General features: G+C 44.3%; 3 protein-coding genes across 23 annotated transcripts in view; 1 reads left to right on the forward strand and 2 right to left on the reverse strand.

The window, feature by feature from the left end:
• The window catches only part of MADD (MAP kinase activating death domain), a 69383-nt gene extending 67385 nt beyond the window's left edge, over positions 1–1998 (reverse strand). For all 17 annotated transcript variants that reach the window (XM_058829636.1, XM_058829633.1, XM_058829630.1 and 14 more), the window contains exon 1: positions 1932–1998. The gene's annotated coding sequence lies outside the window, so the exon portion shown is untranslated. The remainder of the gene's footprint in view (positions 1–1931) is intronic.
• Positions 1464–5634, forward strand: LOC131574851 (uncharacterized). The gene is made up of 2 exons (XM_058829655.1): positions 1464–1833; positions 3263–5634. Exons 1-2 carry the CDS (start codon positions 1612–1614, stop codon positions 3500–3502), a joined length of 462 nt encoding a protein of 153 aa, XP_058685638.1. The 5' UTR covers positions 1464–1611; the 3' UTR covers positions 3503–5634.
• NR1H3 (nuclear receptor subfamily 1 group H member 3) overlaps positions 4674–22409 on the reverse strand; it is a 30657-nt gene continuing 12921 nt past the window's right edge. For 4 of the 5 annotated variants that reach the window (XM_058829649.1, XM_058829651.1, XM_058829647.1 and 1 more), the window contains exons 2-9: positions 17299–17542; positions 14260–14526; positions 10504–10712; positions 10083–10262; positions 9527–9626; positions 7904–8017; positions 6995–7089; positions 4674–6613 (exon numbers count right to left, since the gene is read on the reverse strand). In XM_058829649.1, coding sequence (XP_058685632.1) covers positions 6467–6613; positions 6995–7089; positions 7904–8017; positions 9527–9626; positions 10083–10262; positions 10504–10712; positions 14260–14526; positions 17299–17416 — 1230 coding nt within the window. In that variant the 5' untranslated portion in view covers positions 17417–17542 and the 3' untranslated portion in view covers positions 4674–6466. Of the gene's footprint in view, positions 6614–6994; positions 7090–7903; positions 8018–9526; positions 9627–10082; positions 10263–10503; positions 10713–14259; positions 14527–15785; positions 15942–17298; positions 17543–22409 lie in introns of those variants that run through there. The other variant, XM_058829652.1, reaches the window with a different exon arrangement.

Raw genomic sequence — 22409 nt, forward strand, 5'->3', positions numbered from 1 at the left:
TTTCAGTGAGGATACTGTCTTCCTTTTTTCCCCATCCAGTAAAATCAGAATTGTTTTAAAAGCAGTAACTTTGTGGAAAACAATGCAGAAGGACTCTGAAGCGTACAGCTTGAAACCTGTTCATTTGGTAAGAACACAGGAGTCCAGACCTGTGATACAACTGCAGCACCACTGGACAGGCAGGTACAAGGTCTTTTAGTGAGGACAAGGCTGAATTACTCTCCAAACAAAAACATTCTAGAGACTTGCTGATGATTTTGCATTTTGTTAAACACATGGTAAGATACTTAACAAGTGTGCATTTAATTACAGTGCCTATTAAACTGCATTCAAAAGCTGTGCATTTTCTAACAATACAATAGTAAGGCAAAAATAGTATTTTATAGCTGGAATGATCTATCAGTTCAGTGTTACATAACATGCTGTGAGGGGATGGCCAGATTAGATCCTGTAAAAACTGCATTTTAGCTATGTTGGATGTGAAGTGGCTCTTGGATGTGTCAGGATTGCAGCTTTTCATTAGTGCTGAAAACAGCAAGTACTTCTTGTGCCCAATCCAAAACAGTTCCCTAGGTCCAAGCAGTATAAAGTCCAAAAATAGAGACACTTCCCAAATAACCTATATTTGGATGACTTTGGTTTGATTATGTGACCCTCAGGACACCACAATAAATCTTCCCTCCCCTTGCTTGTGTCTACAAGTAGCATCCTTTTTGCAGATAAGCGATGGTGCAAAGAGCACAGCAAGGACACTCGAGAGCACACCAACAGAAATGCTGACCCAGAGTCACACTGGATGTAGAGAAAATGGCTGGCTTGTCTAGGGAGAGCACAACATAATGCCAGATCACAGTCCTACCCCCCATCTCCATGGGGCTGCGTATTTATAATGTATACTATTTTGCTTATGACTGAAAACAGTATATGGAGGAGTTCAGGGGGGAAAGGGAATCAAATGGGATGGGAAACAAATCAGTTTCTTTCCAAGCTTATAATTTCTCGAAACACTTCTTTATCGTCACTCCACACAGTGACACAGACCAAGCTTTATTCCCCTCCTCCACCTGACAATAAAAGCGAGCCACACAACAAGGTGGTGACACCCATTTCTGAGGGGAAAACGCTCTTGATTTATAGTCGACTTCATAAGAATTTGGCCAGTATAAAGTGGATTTCCTATTCTATTGTCTTGCGGAGTAACAGGATCTGCTGTTTACAAACCAAGGAGTAAAAGCACCTTTCCAGTCACATTACCGCAGCAACCCCTTCACATGGCTGCACACCTCACCCTTTCCAAGGGGTTCTGTCCGCCCTGAGCCGCCCTTCTCCCTTCCCTCCCCATCCTGCCCGCTCCCACCCGGCAGGGAGCGAGGAAAAGCCGCCGGGCTGCCCGGGACCGAGGGCGGCCCCGCGCCCACATCCCCGGCCCCCGCCGCCGGCAGAGCCCCCTCCCCGGCCGGCCACGCCGCTGTTCCCAAAGCCGGTCAGTCCCGGCTGGACCCCGCGGGGGCTGCTGCCGCTCCCGTGCGGGGACGGCTCCCACAGCGCCGGCTGAGCCCCGCGGCCACAGCGGGACATCGCGGCCCCGCCCGCCGCCGGCGCCCCGGGACGATGGAGCCGAACCCGGCCGGCCCCGCTCCTGAGGCGACGGGCCACGATCTCTGCCCGCCGCCGGCCGTGACCTTGCGGAAGGGCTCGCTGCTCCCGAGCATCACCGCCGCGCCCGGCCGGGCGGCTGCGGCAGCGCTCAGAGCGGGGGGCCCGCCGCCAGCTGTCCGGGTGCGGGTCACCGCAGGCAGCGCCGCCGGCCGCGCTCCCCAGCCCGACCCACAGGTAGGGTCGGTGGGGCAGGCTCCGCTTTTGACATGTGCACGCACCCGGCCGCCTGCGGCACCGGCACCGGGCCCGCCCGGTCGGGCCGCCCCGCTCACCTGCTGCACCGCCGCCGCCACCGCCGCTCTGCGCCGCCCGCCCAGTTCCGCATCGAGCGGCGGCGGCGGCGCGGGGGGGCGCGGGGGCGGGCGGAGCGAACCACTCGCAGCCGGGGCGGGGGGAGCCGCGCCGCCAGCCGCCAGCAGGGGGCGCTGCAGCCCGGGAGGGGCAGGCGGGATGGGGGCGGGATGGGGGCGGGATGGGGGCGGGATGCGGGCGGGATGGGGGCGGGATGCGGGCGGGACGGGGGCGGGATGCGGGCGGGATGGGGGCGGGATGCAGGCGGGATGCAGGCGGGACGGGGGCGGGATGCAGGCGGGATGTCGGGGAGCATGGGGGGAAACAGCTCTCCCGAGCGGGCAGCGTCGAGAGAAGCGGGAGCACTTCAGCCGCTTGAAGCGTCGGCAAGCAGCAGCGGAAGCCGCGCGGCAAAGCCCGGCTCCCCTCGGACGAGGACACGCTGCCTTGCACAGGCACAGTGCCGTGTACTTTCACTCTCTGTACTGAGCTACATACTTGCTGATTTGCCAGTAGCTTCGCAAGATTACAAGAAAATTTGGTTATTAAAGGCTTGAGACACAGCTTTTTTAAGTTCCTTCCACTTCCAAGCTCCTAAAAATCGGTATGCTGCACAAACAAATCCATTTATTAACAAAACCAAATATAAACCCAAAATGCAACCAAAAATGTCGTAACCCACACTTTTTATACATATGGAGTGCAAAATTGAGAAACACTATTTGATATTTCTCATTTGTATTTTGTCCACTGTAGAGGAATTGGGTTTTCAGAAATACCTTTCCTCCCTCCCCATACACCTGAATGCATCATGAGCCAATACAGCTGTTGAATAAGGGAGCAGTCAACCACAAACACCTCCCAGGACTGTAATTCAAACACCCCAAGATTTCTCCAGAGGCCAAATCAGCAAAATTAATTTGAAATAGATCAACTAGAGAGACTTAGAGCAGCAGGACTGAATCTCAGGCCTAGATAGCATTTTGTAAACATAAAAATAGAGGGTGACCAATCTCATGGACCATTCTTCCCCCACACCTGCTTACTTGAGCTCCATGGGCTAACGTGGGAAGCTTCTAAAAGAAAAAAAAATGGTTCTGTACTGATTTGCACTTTCACACGAAGTGAGAATGTGAAGCTGTAAACAAGGAGATTGACTACATGATAATGAAAAGGGATGCAGAAGGAAGAGTGTGCTGGTTTGGGCTGGTGGAGTTAATTTTCTTCACAGTGACTGGTACAGGGCTGTGTTTTGGATTTGTGCTGAGCACAGGGTTGATAATACAGAGATGTTTTTGTTATTGCTGAGCAGAGCTCACTCAGAGCCAAGGCCTCTTCTGCTTTCCATGATACCACACTGCTGAGGAAGCTGGGGATTCACAGGAGGTTGGAAGACACAGCCAGGACAACTGATCAAAGGGATATTCCAGACCACATGGCATCACGCTCAGCACATAAAATGCAGGGAAGAAGAAGGAAAAGTGGGATGGTTTGGAGCAATGGAGGTTCCCAAGTAACAATTACACATATGACCCCACTCTCCTGGAGATAGCTGAACACTTGCTTGTCCACAGGAAACGGTGAATTAAGTCCTTGCTTTGCTTTGCTTGTATGGGTTTTGCTCTCCCTATTAAATGGTCTTTATCACAATCCATGAGTTTTCTGGCTTTTACCCTTCTGATTGTCTCCCAAGTCCTGCTGCTGAGGAGTGAGCTAGTGATTGTGTGGGTCTTGGTAGCTGTCTGGGTTGAACCACAATCCAGAGGCAAGGACAGTCACTGTTCTCACCACTGCCATCCACAGCAATGTTACAGGTTGTACCTTGAGAATCCCTCAAATTCACATGCAGTTTTTCTCTTCAAATTGAGATGCAAAGAATATGAAAGTGGAAGTTAAGCTGCAGCTCTTCTGCTTACAGCAGGGCCCAGCCACCCTCTAATCCACCCAGCATTGATGAGCTCTTGACTTCTGCTCATTATTCGCCCTCCCATACTCTGCTCCAATCTCCTGTAAGCCTACACCTATTCCTTCCTCCTCTGGTTCAGTAGATTCCAATTTATTTTTTTCCAGAGTAACAGAAAGGCTTCAGCAGAACAATCTGTGGTGTGCAACCTTGCTAACTGACCATTGTTTTCCTTTCCCAATGGGGCAGGGGATCATCAAGCACTTTGGAAGCAGCTAATGCTGGACAGCTGTCTGCTTTTCCCCATCCTGCTGCTCCCTTTGAGGTAATGCACATGTTCAGCTCTTCCTGGTCTTTTGCCTATGAACACATCAGAAATGAGCAGCATATCAGGGATGAGGTAAGGTACTGCTGAAATACACTTGACAGCTGGGATGCACTGAACCCCTCTTTCACTTTTGGTGAGCCACAAAACGCAGAAAATGGAGTAGAGCATACGCAATAAAAGGGTTACATTCTGAATGCAGCTGTACAGACCAAGGTGAGGTATGTCTGCATAATGCATGGTCTTTGTGATACATACTTAATCCACTTCACCTATTTGCCAGCTATGGTGCACAGCAAGGCACATACTGAGCTACAAATCTCATACTAAAGGCCAAAGAAACTGCCTGGGGTTGCACTGCTACTTTTTTCTCATCACTTCTTGCTTCTCCTTAACACATATACTCATCATTTCTTAAGAGATTTGAGCTTGTTACAGCAAGAACTTATTCCAACCTCCTCCAGTCTCATTACAGCACATCAGAGAATGTCAAAATCCTGTATTAGGCTTTATTCTTTTATATAAACATTAACATTTCTCAAACAGATTAGTTAAAAATACAGATTTAAACAAGAATTTTTGCAATTGCAATGAGTTATAAAAAACAACAGATTATTTTACAGATTGTTACAAGTGCTTTACAAAGGTGCAGAGTGAAGGCCAGTGGCAGGGGACCAACCTCAAGTGCAAAATGGACACGATACCCTCACCGCGGGCATAGCGCTCAGATACACAGCCAAAAAAACAACAAACAAACCAAAAAACAGACAGACAAAAAAACCCCGAGCCATGTGAACCTATGCTCTTGGGATGCTCACCGGGCAAGCAGACATAAACCCCTATGACAGAGAAGACTCATGAGACCAAGCTACCAGGATACTTAAGGTTACATCTCTGAGATCAGCCATAAGATGTTTTCTCTTGGAAAATAAGGAACATGTTTTATAACAGTATATTTCTTTTCCGTCAGACAAAATATTGCTATAAATCCTAGAATACTTATGGATGCGGATACCTAAAACTTGAGCCATAAATCCAGCGTGGATCTCACAATGCCCAAAGTGAAGAAAGGATACAAGACCCAAGTGTCCTTCTGAAGCAGTTGGCACTCCTCATACAGGAGGGACCTCCATATCCCATGATCATCACTGAAACTGTGGGCAAGTACCTTGGAAAGACTTTGGCAAAAGGAAGACAATGCAAGCAGATCTGATTACACACAATATTCCTGCAGCCTGTGATCTGAGAGTTGTACAGCCCACAGCTTATGCAATGCCCACATATTTCACTAAATGCAGTGTGTCCTCTCTCCTTGGTCAATACGTCTTCACACCCACCTTGGAACACATACCACATGCTCCAGATTCCTGGAAGCTTTTGAGATCCTTCCACCACACCCACCTTACCTAGGTACCAGGCCTACCCACCTATCTTTCTTCTATTCCACCCCTAAAGATAAAATCTATGCCCTGATTTGTTTTGAGCTAAAGTTGTCCAGCTGTTAGCAAATCAAAGGTAAATTGAGCTGTCTGCGAACCACCATGAGATAAAACCGTGATGCATTACATTAAAAAAAAATCCACTACTTTATGCCTGACATCTTTTTGATACACAATGTTCCCTACCCAGAGGACCTCCTTGTTAAACAAAGGGCACTACATATTACAGGAATCCTTTTTCCAAAGGAGGGCCAGAATAAAGGGCAGCTCTAGAGATGAAGTCTCATAATAAAGAAATAAAAGCTACTTCTCTTGGAATCATTGTAAAGGGCAGCACATTCAAGAGATTTTATTTATAGGAAACCCAGTGAAACCCCCAGAACAACCACACTGACTTCCCTGAGCTCCTCAGATCCAGGTACACTGGGGACCCTGCCTTTTGAGCTGGGATATGCTCAACAGAGAGCTTTTGGCAAGTTCCTGCAAATTCATTTTCATAATCAGCAAGAAGAGGATCAATGGGCAAACCCTCAGCATATGCTTAGAGAAGAGAAAGATTCTGAAGAAAAAGGAGTTGAGGGGCAGGGGGAAAGGTCTTCATTTCTACCGTTTTCGAATGTTTCACGTTATTCCTGTGGGGTATGGGCACTACATCGAAACCAACCCCTCCATCTGAGCTACCCCAGCTGCCTCCTGCATAGTCTCAGGACAACACTGAAACCCCAGGCTCATCACTCCCTGCATGCCCAGCCCAGGGTCCAGTGCTTTGGAGAGGGGAGGCTGGCTTCTCGTTAGCAAAGGCTGGGAGATGGCATTATGTCAGCATGTCAGCGCCCTGGGAGCATGCAGTCACTCATGCACATCCCAGATTTCTGAGAGCAGGGGCGGGAGTTTCTTGTCCTGCAGCCGAAGGGCAAACACCTGTTCAGAGTGGACACTGCTCAGTGTCCGAAGACTGACCAGCTTCATTAACATCCGTGGAAACATCAAGCGGTCCTGCAGGGGCAAATAGACAGCTGTTAGTAAATTAATCTAAAACTTTGTTTAAAAAAAAAAAAATCACCACAACTGATGATATACTGTAATCACAATCCTTATTTCATCTAGACCCAGCATTCTCCAGAAGGATGCAGTGTGAAAGAATACAAGCAGTACATCATGTCCCAAAACTCCTGACTTTCCATGCTGGCTAGAACACGATACAGGACAGCAGATTGTGACAGATCATAAACCCTGCATTTACAGCTGCCATCAATGAGCCCAGAAGGGACAACAGGCAGCAAGAGACCTGTTACAAACAGTACTGCAGGAACTCTGCCTGCATAAACACAAAATCCAATTGCATCATCACTGGAGACGTTCCAGTCAGGCACTTACGTTTGGTCTGTTGATGCAAATGTAAGAATGAAGCGCTTCCACATAGGTGTGCTGCAGCCTCTCTACCAGGGACTGGTCCTGCACATTCGGTCGGTCTGCCAAAAAGCAGGTTAGAAGTAAGCAGAGTGGATGTAAGCAGATTGCCATGGGCCGCTTCAGTGGATTTAACATCTCTGTCTAACCCCACTTCCTCCTATGTGTCTTCCCAAAACTTCATCTCACATTCACGCAGCACAGGTGGGAGATATATCCTTAATGCTACAGCAACTGTGTCACTTGCCTCTAACTTCTTTCTCAGTGATGTCTATTGCACATGGAGAATCCCATTCACCTCCTATAGAGGTGGGAGGTTAGACACCAAACACATTTACACAGTGCTGTTTGGTCTGATGTTCCTGTCCCAGAAAAAATGTGAAGCTGCCTATTCAATAGCAAATGGCAAAGTCTCTCCAGTAGTTGAGACAGTTAGAAAACAGGAACAAACGAAAACAGTCATTAATCGGGTCACAAGAAAGAAGAGCAGAGGTGGCTTCTTGGCAAAGCCCTGTCCTGGCCTGAAGCGATACTGCCTCTTGTCCAGAGTATTTTAGCTTGCCCACTAGATGTCACTCATGCTGTGGGATCTGCATCACACCAGAGAGGTGCCAAGGACATTCAGGGGGCAATAAAATAGCAATTTCTAAAAGAGTAAGACAAATACTGGCTGGTTTTTCTCCACACTTTTCCAGCAGTGAGGAAGTCAATTTCCTTTCAAAGTGTCACTAGAAAATTTCAGAATATAATGCTTCTTTTATCACTAGATTCTATCCATGCTCTATTACTCCTTTTCTGCTTGTTACATCACTTCACTCTACTTTCTTTGCCCTCTGACTCACTGCTGCAGCTCTTCGGATCCTCCTGGCTTTTTACCTGCAGAGAAAATGTTGATGGCAATTAAAAGTGCATATTCAGCATCATTAAGCTGTAGCTCATTCATTCCCTTTGAGAACTCAAAGATGGGGTTAATGAACTCAAACTGCAGACCTGCAACAAACAGAAGAGAACAAGGTGAGGCAGTAACAATTGTCTCTGTTCTCTCCCCCTCCCTTTCATGGAAGAGGCTGCCAGAAATCCACTGCTATAACGCCAGGGACTGGGGAGGAGAGGCAGGCAGGGAAAAACCCTTACATTATGCTCTAATGAATCCTCCCTTTACATCCACTACTGGTGAGCACTAATAACAGTGACTCAGGAGTCAGGTTCTAACTGTAAAATTACACTAATTCTGTGTTTTCCTAAAGCCTTAAATGCCCCACAGCATATTATTGGGCAACAGCTAAAGGAACGTAACCATCAGCTATCAGACAAGTCCATCAAAACCTCAGAAGCACAACATTTATACTGTCCACTTTCACAGCATCACCTCCTTCATACCCCCTAGCCTTTATGCTTTCAAAGAAAGCTTTAATTCCACACTTCAGGCTCATCTGAAGTATGTATGAGCTGAAAATATATGGTTCCAAGAACTTTGAGCTATGCCATTTCCTTCAGCTCAAAGAACTGGGAGACCTGAGGCAGAGCCTGGCCTAGGCTTCCAATCACTTCATTTGATTAATGCAATCAGACAGAAATATACTGATATTTATTGCCATAACAGAGACCACTGTCAAATCAGATCTCTTTGTGCTATGTAATCATACTGAAAACTTCAGGCCCTTCCTCCAAAATAGCATCCACTTTTCCAATTTCCTGCATTACAAATGCATCAGAGAAGGAGGAACGAAATGGATGGAATCTTTCTGGATCCCTGCTTTTTGCCTTTCTAATAACCTGAAGTCTACCAGGAAAAGAATCATAAAGAAAAGTTGTATATAAAGACCATCTCAAGTATAAATGGTTAAATAGCTACTCAAAGAATAAAATTTAAAAATCAGCTGAAGCACAGCTAAAATTTTGGGTTTAAAAATGCTGAAGATACTTCTTGTTAGTTCGTCTGAAATTACAGATACTCAAAGCTCCTGGAAAAACACACTTCAGAGATCACAACAACACAGGCTACCATATATTATGATGATAAAATGTCTAAAGCAGTCTCTGGGGATCCTCAGCGCTTAGTACAGACTTCGTATCAATTGAAATATAATCACAGTAATGTCATCACTCCAAGCATCCATCCCAATTAGCAAGTGATACACTTGCAAAGGAGAGAACATTGTAGTTTGGATTGGTATGATCTGATACAGCTCCACCACCACATCACAAGCAAGGAATTTCACACCAACTGCTAGTCCTAGGTGGACACTTGCAACAATATTTTAATGCTTTAAGAGTCCAGATTTTCCCAAGCAAATTGATACCTAGGAAAAGACGTGAACTGAGCTGGTATCATACATTAAAAGCAAAAAAAAAGCCCATTTGTGGGGCTATTGGTTTGGTCCTGTTCTAAACCTCTCTCACCACAAACTACTTCCAGCTGCCTACATTACATTAAAAAGGAAAATATATAAGAACACAAGACACTGGGGAGGAAGAAACACCTGTCTAATGCACCACCTGCTTTGGCGAAGTCATCCCGATTATAGCTCAGGTCCTTAAGAAAGGTGATGCTCTCAATCTCTGGATTGTAGCGCCGAGATGTCTCCAACAACATCACCTGAAGACAGAAATAAGATATATTTGATTTGAAAGCAGGAAGAAATGCTACAACATCAATAATTTGCTGACTTTTGAAGCATCCTTGAAAAAAAAAAAAACAAAACAAAAAAAACCAAACCAACTACCAAACAAAACCACTCCAGTTTCCCTCAGAGTGCTCAAAAATTCCAATATAAGGTCTGCTGCCATCCTTTGTGGTGTCTGCTTCCAGGAAATGGGAAATTCCTGTTTACCACTACCAAGGCACTTGCCTCATTCCCTTCCTGTATAATCAGGCACTGCAGTATATAACTAGGCATCTTGCTAATATAACCTCGCACCACAGTAATGGTCCAACAAGCTGAGGTCCTTCAGTCTGCCATCCTCAAAAAAGTGATGGAACTAGTTCTCTAGGTGGATAATGCCAAATCTTACATCTTTGCTACTATTTTCTGGGGTGGGGTCAAACCCTCACCTCTATGGTAGATGTCTTCAGTAAAGCGATCTGATCTTCCCTGGTGAGCTCCAGGAAGCCAGGTAATTGCTTGGCAAAGTCCACTATCTCTTGCACAGAGATAATTGCAAGTTCTGTGAAGTGAGCAAAACGCTGCTGCCTTGCTTCACGGTTATTTGGATCAGGAATCTGGGGCCATGGCTGTGGGAACAAGAAGAGACAGCACATATTTGTGAAAGATGGAGCCAAAGATGAAAGGTAAGATGAAGAGAACAAGGAAAGAAAATGACAACTTCAGAACATCACCCTTTGCTATTCTTTACAGAGTTTTAGTCCATAGATGCAATGCCTAAAAGTAACTGTTCTCCCAAATGTTTTACCCAAAGTGCAACTCCCCAGACTTCACTTTTTCTTATTCTGGGTACACTGGTAGAGTTTTTACCGTCACTTTTAGTCTGTCTGTGAAGGAGCGCTGGTTGCACTGCTGCTGAGCGGCCACAAGCTTTTTTATCATGCTCAGCTGTTCCGGCGTCAGTTTGTGGGAAGGGCTTGGCGGATTTGGAGGGTTCGGGCGCACCACAACTGTCCGAGCCTGATCATCTTCCTGCTTCTTCAGTTTCTTCAGTCGGATCTGTTCTTCAGACAGAACATCTAAAGCAGGAATAGCTCATGATCAATCATAGGAACACAATGGGAACCACACTAAACACAAGGTAATGTGCTGTAGATGGAGAGGAAGAGGTCACAGCTGCCTGTACCAGGCATAAGCAGAGTGTACACAGCACAGCCAACAGTGATACTTATTTGTTTCTCCCTCTATTCCCTACTTTAAGTTGTTCCATTGCCTAACCATACTGTCATGTAAAGTGTTCACAAAAGGCAGAAGCTCCCCTCATGATGCCTGGAAGATCTCAGAAAAACAGTGACATTCCCCCTAAAGCAATTCCCTAAAATGTCATGTTACAACAGGTGCTCCCTTCATGCCATGGTGTGTCCACCATATTTTATATTATCCTACTGTTACATCTTTTTTCAGTATTGTTAGTTTAACAGCTTGTGTCATTTCACCCTCTTCACAGGTCAGACTCAGTCCTGGGTGGAGTTTGAAAGGCTAATTTGCTATACAGGCCATCTGCAGCAAACTCTAGAGCAGTAACATATCCCAAGATGAATAATGGAAGAGTAACTTTGCACATAAATGTACTGAGGACCAGGTCCTTCAGGAATAGGGTTACAAGTCTCCTTCAGTTGTTAAGCCAAAGGGGAGATGTTATTTGAATGTAACACTGTAAGGAACAGAACAACTCAAAGGCATCTGCTCTACTGAAGGCTGATGAGGTCCCGCGGTCAGAGAAAGGGAAGCACATCTTTTCTCATTAGCTTGCCAAGCAGTGAAGAGGGATTTAAACTAAAGCTGCCTAGGGACAGGAACTTCAATCTATCCCTCTCCTCTCCCAATACAGTTTGATGCCAGGGCCAGCAAGAGATGCCCAGAGCCTGGAGAGAATATGCAGGTCAGCAGGAGAGCACCTGAAGAGCAGCACAATGGAATTCTTGCCACTCCATCCAGTCAGTCAGGTTCACTGGGAGCCCAACTTAAATGTCTCTATGCAAATGCACATAGCATAGGGAATAAATAAGAGGAGTTGGAGACATGCACACACCTGCAGGGCTGTGATCATACTGGCACCACAGAGAGAGAGAGGGTGCACAGCAAGTTCACTGGCCTGGACTTCAGGAGAGCAGACTCTGGCCTCTTGAGGGATCTGCTCAGTAGAGTACTATCAGATAAAGTGCTGGAGGGAAGAGGGGCCCAAGAAAGCTGGTTAATATTCAAGGTTGCCTCCCCCAAGCTCAGGAGCGATGCATCCTTGTCTCTAAATTGGATTTGTCAGCTAGATCACTTGGAGGATAAAATAATGGTTGCACAGTCACACTCCAAGAGTTGTGGCTCAATGTCCAGGTGGAGACCAGTGATGAGTGGTGTTCCCCAGGGGTTGGCATTGGGACTGGAGCTGTTGAACACCTGTGTCAGTGACATGGACAGTGGGACTGTATCTTCAGGAACAAAAATAAACAAAGCTTGACTTTTCAAACAAGACTTTAAAAGTGCTGAAAGATTCTTTGGCCATTTTTTTAATGCACAGATAACACAGAAAACAGAAGAGGTTGTAATGAGGTGGGGGTTAGTCTCTCCTGTCATTCCCACAGTGAGAGAACAAGAAGAAATGGCCTTAAACTGAGACAGGGGAGATTCAGATTAGGTATTTAAAAAAAAAAATTCCTTGCTAGGACATGCATTAGAAATTGCCCTGGGAGGTGATGGAGTCACCATCCCTGGAGGTTTTTAAAGGGCACCTGGATCTGTGCTTGGTGATATGGTTTAGTGGTTTAAGGGTTACAGCGGTACTGCTGGGTCAATATTTGGACTTGATCTTAAAAGGTCTATTCCAACCCTGATGATTCTATGATTCTATAGCTGCTACACAGAAAAGCAGGCCTTAAAACAGAACAAATATATAACTGCACTTTCTTAACAGAATCACGTTAAACAAAGAGAAGAACTGTAGAGCTACTGTAAGACAGCATTCTTGGGATTGGAAGGATAGACAAAGAACATAACACAGCTGAGAGTAACCTTTATCCCTGCCTTCAAACAGGGAGGATGGGTGCACAGGTACACACACCATGCACAAAATTTACAATTCTAACAGCAAAGGCATTCAATACAATTACCAAAATAAAGGGGATCTGTAAGATTAGAGAATGCTACTTACAGTGTTAGTTTAAGAAGGGAAGTAATTGATCCAAGTGATTACAGTCCCTCATCTTGGGACCCCGATGCACAAAAAAATTTCATCTGGTTACATGTTATTTGGCTATTAGTGACTATTAAAACCTGCCTATGTGAAAGCTCCTACAGTATGCTAAATTTAAAGCAATCTAACTTACTCAGTTTGTCAGGAAGGAATTATTTAACCTCATGGTTCACACTGGCTTAAGAACAATAAACTGTCCATGAATAACTTCAGTCTGGGAATTAGAAGAATGTTTCCAGCAATTACTAGAGGGGAAGTTCTGAAATGACCTTCCAAGTGAAACAGCTGGAGGAAAAAGCCCTCAGTTTCTGTCTAAACTAACAAGGCAAACTGGCAGTGCGGATTACAGTATGGACAAGAATTGCCAAGTTCTTGATAATAACACCAAGATTCCTTTTGACCTAATTTTCCTGAGCTGTCATCCAATACAAAACAATGACTAAACGCAGAAACATACTGAGGCTCTCTGTATCTACCTGCAACAAAAGAAGCTAAGTGAACAAGTGGTCTTATTGCATTGCTTTTCAAATACATCCATTTTATAGCTCTTGGGAACAGGGCAATGGGGTAAAGACAGCATACATAATGTGAGACAAAGATACTGATGTGCTGTGTTTCACGCTGAAAAACTGAACAGCATGTCTCCTAGCTCACTGGGATTTAATTTTTGCAAAATTATGTTATAAGATGTTTCTGAAATACCCACTGTTCCTAGCTGTTCTGGGTGCTGGATGTCAGAAAAGAAGACTTCACACAGATCTAACATTAATTGAGCACCCATTCAGTCAGTCTTGATGAGTAAAGGGATGAAACTTGGATACCTGGGCCAAGGAGGGTGGTTCCTGATATGCAAGCAGAAATACTGGTGAATATTCAGAAACAGCAGCCTTGTGGCTTGAGTGAGAAAAATAGCAGAGAACCCTAAAGGGAGCAGTGAGATCAGCTCATGCACAAACACAGCTGCAGTACTGTGGTGCTGCCCTTGACCTCTTTTGCAAGCTCACAGTAGGAAGCAAAGAAAAGTGCCTGTTGTTCAAGGAGCACGATGACCAATCTTACAGTCCTGGTCACAAGCCTGGCGTTACTGACACACTTTACAGCACCATGATGAACACATCAGTCTTTCCTCTGCTGGTATATTCTATGAGTTCTTAAAAGGAATAAAGGAGGGCTGGGGTTCTCAGCACACCAGTGGTGTTCCACTAACAACCTCAGCTCCCCGCATGATCCTTGTTGAGCTCTCAGTGACTTCCCACGCGCATTGCAACATCCAGCCTGCACTGCTCCATGTCCCCCCTCCCCAAGCACTCTCCCTGTCCCCTGCCTTACAGCCAGTGTCCCCAGAGCCCTCCTGTCCCGTGTCCGGTGCCCACACTCACACTGCTCCCGCATGCCGGCCTCCTGGCACTTGCGCAGCCGGCACTCCTGGCACTTGCGGCGCATGTACATGTCCATCTCGCACTTGCCGCCGTTCTTGCAGGCGTACTGCGCGCCCTTGATGACGCTGCGGCGGAAGAAGCCCTTGCAGCCTTCGCAGCTCAGCACGTTGTAGTGGAAGCCGGAGGCCTTGTCCCCACACACGCTGCACACTTCATTTCCCAGCATCTTAGGGGCTGGGCCCTTCTTCCGCTTCAAGGGGGGATTTTCTACCGACACGAACGGTAGCGAGGAAAAAAAACAAAAGAAAAGAAAACACACAGACATGAAGGAAGCGTGGTGTTTGCAGCTGACTGCCCCAATCCAGACAACAAACATCCTCGCTCAAACCCGCAATCTCCCAAGCACAAGGATGAAAAGATTAAGTCTCCTCCCTTTTCACGCACACCCCCCACTGGGCAAGCAAGTCTTCTGCAACAAACTTACTGACATAATCCACAAGGTTTCACCTCAGCTATATAAACTAATGTAGCTTCACACTTGTTCCCCTCCAAAACAGAGTCAAACAGCCAAAACATGCTCAGGACAAGTGTTCTTCTACATTTTCAAATTACAGTTAAATTACCAGGGTGAGAAAGACCTCCAAAATAGTTGAGTTGAAATCTAAGATTGTGCAGAAAGTAAATTTCTTCCAAACTCACCTCCAGTTCTCTTTTTTTCTATTCTCTGACAAATGTATGCACAAGAGTAAGAAAAATGTTTCTTCAATTCAATAGTGACAGAAAGCCAGTGCTGAAACTGTGACCCTACAAAAACCAGACTGAGCAGACAATCCCTGTAACTGGAACACTTGGGGAAACTGTCGAGACAGAAGACAGCGGCTTGCAAAATTAGCTGCAATAAGCAGACAAGAATTACACTTCACAAGCTCTGTGAGCCTTTGGAATCCTGAAGCCATCATTTCCTCTTCAAGAAGAGCACTCCTCACTCCTAAAACTGAAACACTCTCATTGTGACAGTTTGTTCACTAAAGCTTGTTCTTCTGTCTCAAACACACGGCCTTCACTACTGTTACACATTTTAGGTGGTCTTGTGCAGCAGCTCCCAATTCTTCCTATATCATTATGACAGATTTTAATCTTATTATGACAGATTTTAGTCTTATTAGTGGCTCTGCATTTTGAAAACATCTTTGGTCTGCTCCAACACATCTTACCTTAAGCACTCCAGTCAAATGCTCACCAGTATTCTATGTGCATTCCCTCCCTATTAGCCCTCTTTCTTTTCCATCCATTTAATTCTAGCTATGTTGATATCAGATATTCTAGCTGATGTCAGATATAATAGATTCTTCTACGACAGCTGTCATAAAGATTACAATCAGCATGTCTTGATAAATCTCCAGATTATGTTTAGATATACCTAGAAAAGCTTTTCACTGGAGTTAATGCTTATTTTCAAGAACAAGGCTACAGCATTTCTTGATCAGCATCAGGGTTACAGTTGTATGTCTCATTTTTGTACTTACTGTTCCAGTACTTCTATCCTTACTTGTGTTTACACTTATTATTCTGCTCAAGTTCCTGAAATGGTAACCAGTTTTAGGTCAGTCTCAGTATCTTGGTGTTGATTTTCAATCCCACTGACTTTACAGAGGCCTGGAGGTCACTCATTTCGGCCTGCACTTCTCATTGCAGATTGAACAGAAAGAAAATATCACCAGAAAGGTTAAATTTTTGATATCCTCCTCTTTTGTTCAACTATATTTCTCTTCACATAATATACTACCAAGTAAAAATTATGCAATGCCTACAGTCATTTCAGATTACTCCATATAAACACATGTAATGGTAGGCTAACTGGTAAAACAACTTTGCTGAGGCCTCAAGAGATGTTCATATGCTTCTGAGGAACAGCAAAGTAATCCAATGACTTCCACAGATAAATCTGTCCATCTTTTGGATTTCTTAGCTCTCTTTAAGACGTTACATAAACTTCTTATTATCTTTCTATGACTGCTTTATTGAGACAGATTGGCTTATTCTTTGATCTATGCAAATTATTTTCAATCTCTGAACATGAAGCATTTTAGTTATATAGATGATTATTGTTATTTTCTGTAGTCAAAGATAACAGAAATAATGTAAGATGTATAAAGAAAGCATGAATGCCATCTCTGAACCTTTAGCTCTCATTAGGGTCCTTCTTCCTCAGTAGATGCCCTAGCTAATAAATATTTTCCACATTTTGTGTCTTTTTTCCTTACATTTTCATAAGAAAACAATCTATCAGTCACTTTCTTTTCAAGTCCTCAAATCCATTTTAAGGACTTTAATTGGGTAGTCTCATATCACCTTTTAACTACTCTCTTTGTTTCTACTCTACTGATGAGTCCTCATTCAATGTTCAGATTATCTCCCTCTTTGTTTTATGTCAAGATTGCCCATTGCCTCACTGCTGAGCAAATACATTATTGTGTCATACTTTCATTAAAAGAATGATCCTATGCACTTCTGCTTTCCATTTTTTCCTGTTACCATCCAGAGATGTCTTCTTACAGTTTGAAAGTGTAGGACTGTGATCATAAGCAGCAGCTTTAACTACAGAATCTCAGTTCTGTGTCTGATACTCTTCATCCTCAGTTAACGTAAGAAATGCATGGAAAACTCCTGCTGTCTTCCTACTGTATGAATCTGCAAAACCCTATCATTTCTTTGCACCACCTACCCTTGTTGGACTGTCTCCAGTAGTAAAGCTTTATTGTTTAGCAGCTTTTGATAAGGCTAAAAAAATTAATTTATTTTACTGCCATGGAACTAGCCACTAGAAGGTCAAATAAGCAAAATATTTGACGCATTTATCACTTAGATAAAACCAGTCTTCAGCTATCAATAACTGACTCTATTCTTAGGCATCATCTCTGAGCACCTCAAGCAAAGAAGAACTTGTCCTAAAATTTTGCCAAGTATCAGTTCTGCTTGCAGCTGAAAGAATGGGGGTAGCCTTTATCTTGCATGGATTTACTGAGAATTCTTGCATACCTGCATGCTCAGGGGGGTTATCTGAGCCAGGGAAGAGCGGGAGCCCTTCCTCCTCCATCTCAAATACACTTGCCACCCTCTTCCCATGATCCTGTGTGCTGAGTTGAGTGGGACCCATGGAGGCCACACAGGAAGGGCTCGCTATAATCTCATCGCTGCAGCATTGTTTCTGCCAAGCAAGGGGCCACAGGCATCTATCTTCAAAGTCCTTAGTTTCTCTCTCCTACTGAAAGTCAGGAAGTACCTGTGGAAAAAAAACAAACAGATGCAAAAGAGGCAAGAGTTCAACTATTGAAACTATTAACTTCCAAAATCTATTACAAGCTGTATCACAAGCAAGCTTCAGGATTTCATTTCCGTAATTAGCTTTGTTTTATCAATGTTTATACTCTTGAAACACAATATATTAACAAACTGTGGTAAAAGGTACAAGACTAGCATATCCAGGTGCAAAACTATTCCTTCATTGCCAACAGATTTATTAAAACAAGACAAGTCTTCATTACTGCTAACGCTACCAGTGCACTTCATCTCTGATCTCTTCAAGTGCGTAAGAGGGAAATTCCTGGTATTACAACCAGTGGCCTTTGTTAAAGCTTCCAGTAACAGATAGCTCAGTGCTACCAGCTGCCCTGAATTTTGGTGTGTGTGTGTGTTGCAGAGCATATAGAAAACTGGAAACAAGATTTTTCATACAAATTATTTAGCAGACTACGAAACATCAGACTTCCATCTTACTATCAGTAGCCAAAGACTGTGAAAAAGGTTGATGATGCATAAAAGGCAAGAAAGACAAATCCTCCCCTCACCTACAGTAAGAAATTGAAAGCCAGCATCCTCCCTATGGGAAATAGCCATGATGCCATTCTCAGGAAATGGATTCACCAACAACCTTCTGAGGACACCCTTTTTTGGAACCTAGAAACCACACCAGAAAGCACCTTCCTTATACAGCCCTTACTCCACAACAGAACCTGAAACTGGAAAGCAAATCCAACCACTTTTTCCAAAAAGCCTCACCTGCACAGAAAAGGACCCTACTCATTTGATCACACAGATTCAGTGAAACTGATGCAAATTGCTAATGTAAACACCCCTAAGCTGATTGAACGTCAGTTGATCTTAACTCAGTGATTTACCAATGCAAGCTAAAGAGATTAACTGATTTAAAAAGGAACTACGTGAAAGGCCTGTACCAGCAGTTTGAGTGACTGAGTTCAGGACTGGTAGTCCCTGAAAGACAGGAGGTGACAGAAAGCTCTGAAGCAGCCCAGATACAAGAGCAACAGGCAAGCAGGGGCATGCCTCACACACTGTAGGGCTGACCATAAAGAGGCAGAGAACCACTGTCCCAGGTCCCTTCTTCCCTCCTGGATATTTGGACCAGACCACACAACTTTTCTCAGAATGTCAAAAACAAAGATGAAAGCAATGCTTCCACAAATGAACCCCCTTTCAAAACTCTGAAACAGTCATGAAGTTATAAAAGCAACTCACGCTGTCAGGCCTGCTGATCTCTCTGTCATCTCCAATGACACTGTGGATGCAGGTATTAAAACCCACAGGGCACATTAATTCACGTGATATTTGTAAACACAGCTTCAGACTGCATCGAGAATTCAGAGTTCCCTTCCCTGAGGGAGCTGGAGAAATAGACTGCCTAGGATAAAAGCAGTGACAGAAAATATGAAACTTAAACCTACCGGCAGAAAGATGTCCTACTACAGGAAAGTACCACCTAACCGATGTGATTTGCAACCAATTTGAAGAAACTCACAATCCTCAAAGGAACAATGGCTACTACAATTAAATGTTTTTTTTAAAAGAAATCTCCCCAAGAAATCTTGCAGAATCTGAAAACCTTGTGGAAGCAGAACAAAGCATCAGATGGAGATGGGAACTTTACTGTAATAAATCCAAACATACCTTGTATTCCTAGTCTTATGTAAACTCCTCACCGATGCTTACACAGATGTCTCTGGACATGTTTGGGCATGAAACAAGTAAGCTAAGAGTAAGCCTCTGCATCTCCACATTCCTTTAAACCACGCAAAAGACTCACTCAAAGATTAATTATTGTGCAGAATGAATCACCAGCAGCACTACTGCAGCCATTTTTCAAAGGAAGCGTTTGATCACCCATCTGAGGGACTGAGTGACAATGCTCAGGCCCAGCCCTTCGGTTCAGTGACCCATTCTTAGAGCATCCCAGTCACAACTGAAATCAATTCCAGAAAACAGAAGAGGAAGGTACAGTCTGATGGGATTTCAAAACTGTATGATCTGCGCAATGACTGACATTGCAAGAGTGAAACTTACTGTCAGCAAGACATCTGGAGCCCAAAGGGGAGTGTCAGAGACTGTAAGCTACCAAGAGGGAGGGGAATATAAATCCATGTGCACATCCAGGACACATCAACAGAGAAGCCACTATCTGTGCTGTAGAACTACCCAATGTGTTCCTGCTTCATGGATCAGCCTCCAACATTCCCAAAACAGAATAGGCCAGATAGAAAAGATTACTTGTCTTCTCTACTCCTAAAACAGAGCATTTCTTCTTTTGAAGGTGTAGTAACGGTTGCAGGCTGAGGAAAACCGACCTAACCACAAACAGCAGCACTCTGGTGCTAAGTAAAGAAGCCTACTGAGCATTTTCCTCACATGCACACAAGTGAGAGGCTGTATGACAAGGCCTGAAGCTTAGTTTTCACAGAAATGCATGAGGATTGTTTTTACATGACTAAAAATCCTGCCAAGTTTTGTACTAATAATCACGTTATTAAAGATTCACATCTTCCAGTCTGCACCACCACTTCAACCAAAAATGCAGAAAGGTGATGCAAGCCATAAGTGCAAGAGGGAACATGGTCTTCTTGACACAGTCTGCTGTGCTGCCTCCCACTGTCTGTCTCAACTCCTTTGGTTTTAGAAACCAGTACTGTCCATGTGACAAAAGATGATGCAATCACTTCTCTCAAATGCAGCATCTGCAAGAGAGTAACCTGATGAGCAGACATACTCCAGTGAGAAAACGTGTAAAGACAAAAGGCTGAGGGAAACAAATTTCTGCCAGCCCTTGCTGCCCATGGCTCAGATTTGACACTAAACACTTTTGAAATGTTGCCATCAGCTCCACCCTACTCCATTTCTTCCATCTCCCCCTCTTTCTCAGAAAACAGAACAACTCAGATACTGACGGTCTCCAGGTCATCACTCTTGCAAAAAAGTACTGCTTTTTTCAGAGACTAAAGATGGCAGTCCTGGCTCTTGCCCCTCATGCTAAATGCCAGAAACATTCATCACTTCCCCCAGCAACAATCACATCCCATTCCCTCAGTCCTCTTCTAAACCAGCTGAAACACTTACACATTCTTCTGAAGGCTTTGATCTGACCCATCATCAACAGACTAAGCTACAGACTATACCAAACTATTGTCCCACATTCACTGAGGACAAGTAAATGAGATACCATTGGGCCACACAGAACAAAGAATTGAAAACAAATGCAATTACTCTGACACTTCCACTAAAGAGTGCTTTTCTCTCCCTGGTCTCCTTAGTTTGGCACGTTCTGTGAGGAGCTTAAGAATCAGGAACCAGACCAGATGCAAGCACATCTCTGAAGAAACCATACTGTGTAACACATGAATAATCAGAGGAACAGCACAACAAGTCCTTTACCTCCAAATAATGGATGCTCAGAGGAAAGAGCAGCTTTTTAGGAATTTTGTTCAAGTCTCGGTGATCCTTCAAAATGGGATTTACTCATCACAGTCTGGCCCTGTAAATTACAATAACCTACAGTCTCTGCCAAGGCAAACATATATAGCTATGTTTCAGTTCTGTAATGAATCACAAGCAGGCACTCTGCAGCGTGTCAGCATCAGCAGAAGAGACCTCATGTTTGTATGCATATGCTAACATGACTGTGCTCACTGTGTGTCAACAGGACAGCAGCTCTCTGCATGGGCCTTAATAGGCTGTTGGTGACCAAATACATCTGACAGGAAGGGTTATCTTTCAGAGGTAACTCTGAAAGCAGGGACATAATTTAGCATTTTGGCTTCTAAGTGTGCTCTGCCATGCAGTATAGATTCACACTGGCTGCTAGCATTTATCTCTGAAATCTGAACCCATGGCAAGTGTATAATGACCTCTGCTGAAACCTAAATGCACAACCCACACAGTGATAATGCTACCTTGGGTATCAAAAGCCAGCTGCAGATCTAAATGGCCAAGAAAAAAAACAAACTACCAGTTAGACTGAGATTTCACAGGACTCTACAGCACCAGCAGAGAACTACGCCCCTTGAGAGGCATCACTGTTCCAACCCTTTCATACAGAGTAACCATATTTTGTGACCTAATGTTTTGCTTATACTCTGGTGTAGCAGCCAGAGTATTTTTGCAAAGCTTCCCTAGGAACTTGGTATTACCTTGTAGCTGTGTCAGAGAAACAAAGATCATGAGCTCATCAACATGATCAGCTCATGTCGGCTCATTCTTCTTCCTTCCTTCTACATCGTCACATTTCTCAAGAAATGCTGAAACAGATAGCAGGTCTATAAGTGAGGCAAAAGTATACATATGACACATTTGAATTAGGAAAAAGTTGAGAAAGACACCTTGTACCTTTCAAGACAGAAAATGAAGTAATATTACATGTGAAAACTGTCAAAACTCCTGTGGAAAAATAATAACTTCCGATTGACAATGGGAGAGACAAATCACGAAAATGCAAAATGTGAAAAGCAGTGCAACAGGATACTGTAAAGAATGATTTTGAACAGTATGTTTACAAAAAATGGATTCTACAACTGTCAGGGAACAGACTAGCTCAACGCCCCTGCAGTAAATTCCTCTCTTAGAGAACTGCAGGGACACAGTTAGAATTCGTATTACCCATTTGCACAAAGGCAACCACAAACTGGAAAGAGTGCCACCATCAGTCCCAAGCTGATAAAGAAAAGGAACAGCCTCCTGATTGCTTTCATCTGCTGTCCAGCTAAGCTTCAGCTGACCATGAGCAGCTGTCCAAGACTGTAGCACTGCTTTGTCAGCCTTTTAAATTGTTGCCACCATTGACAATTATGCAGAAGAGCCCTGCAAGT

The sequence above is a fragment of the Poecile atricapillus genome, chromosome 1 (genome assembly GCF_030490865.1).
Source record: "Poecile atricapillus isolate bPoeAtr1 chromosome 1, bPoeAtr1.hap1, whole genome shotgun sequence".
Taxonomy (NCBI): domain Eukaryota; kingdom Metazoa; phylum Chordata; class Aves; order Passeriformes; family Paridae; genus Poecile; species Poecile atricapillus.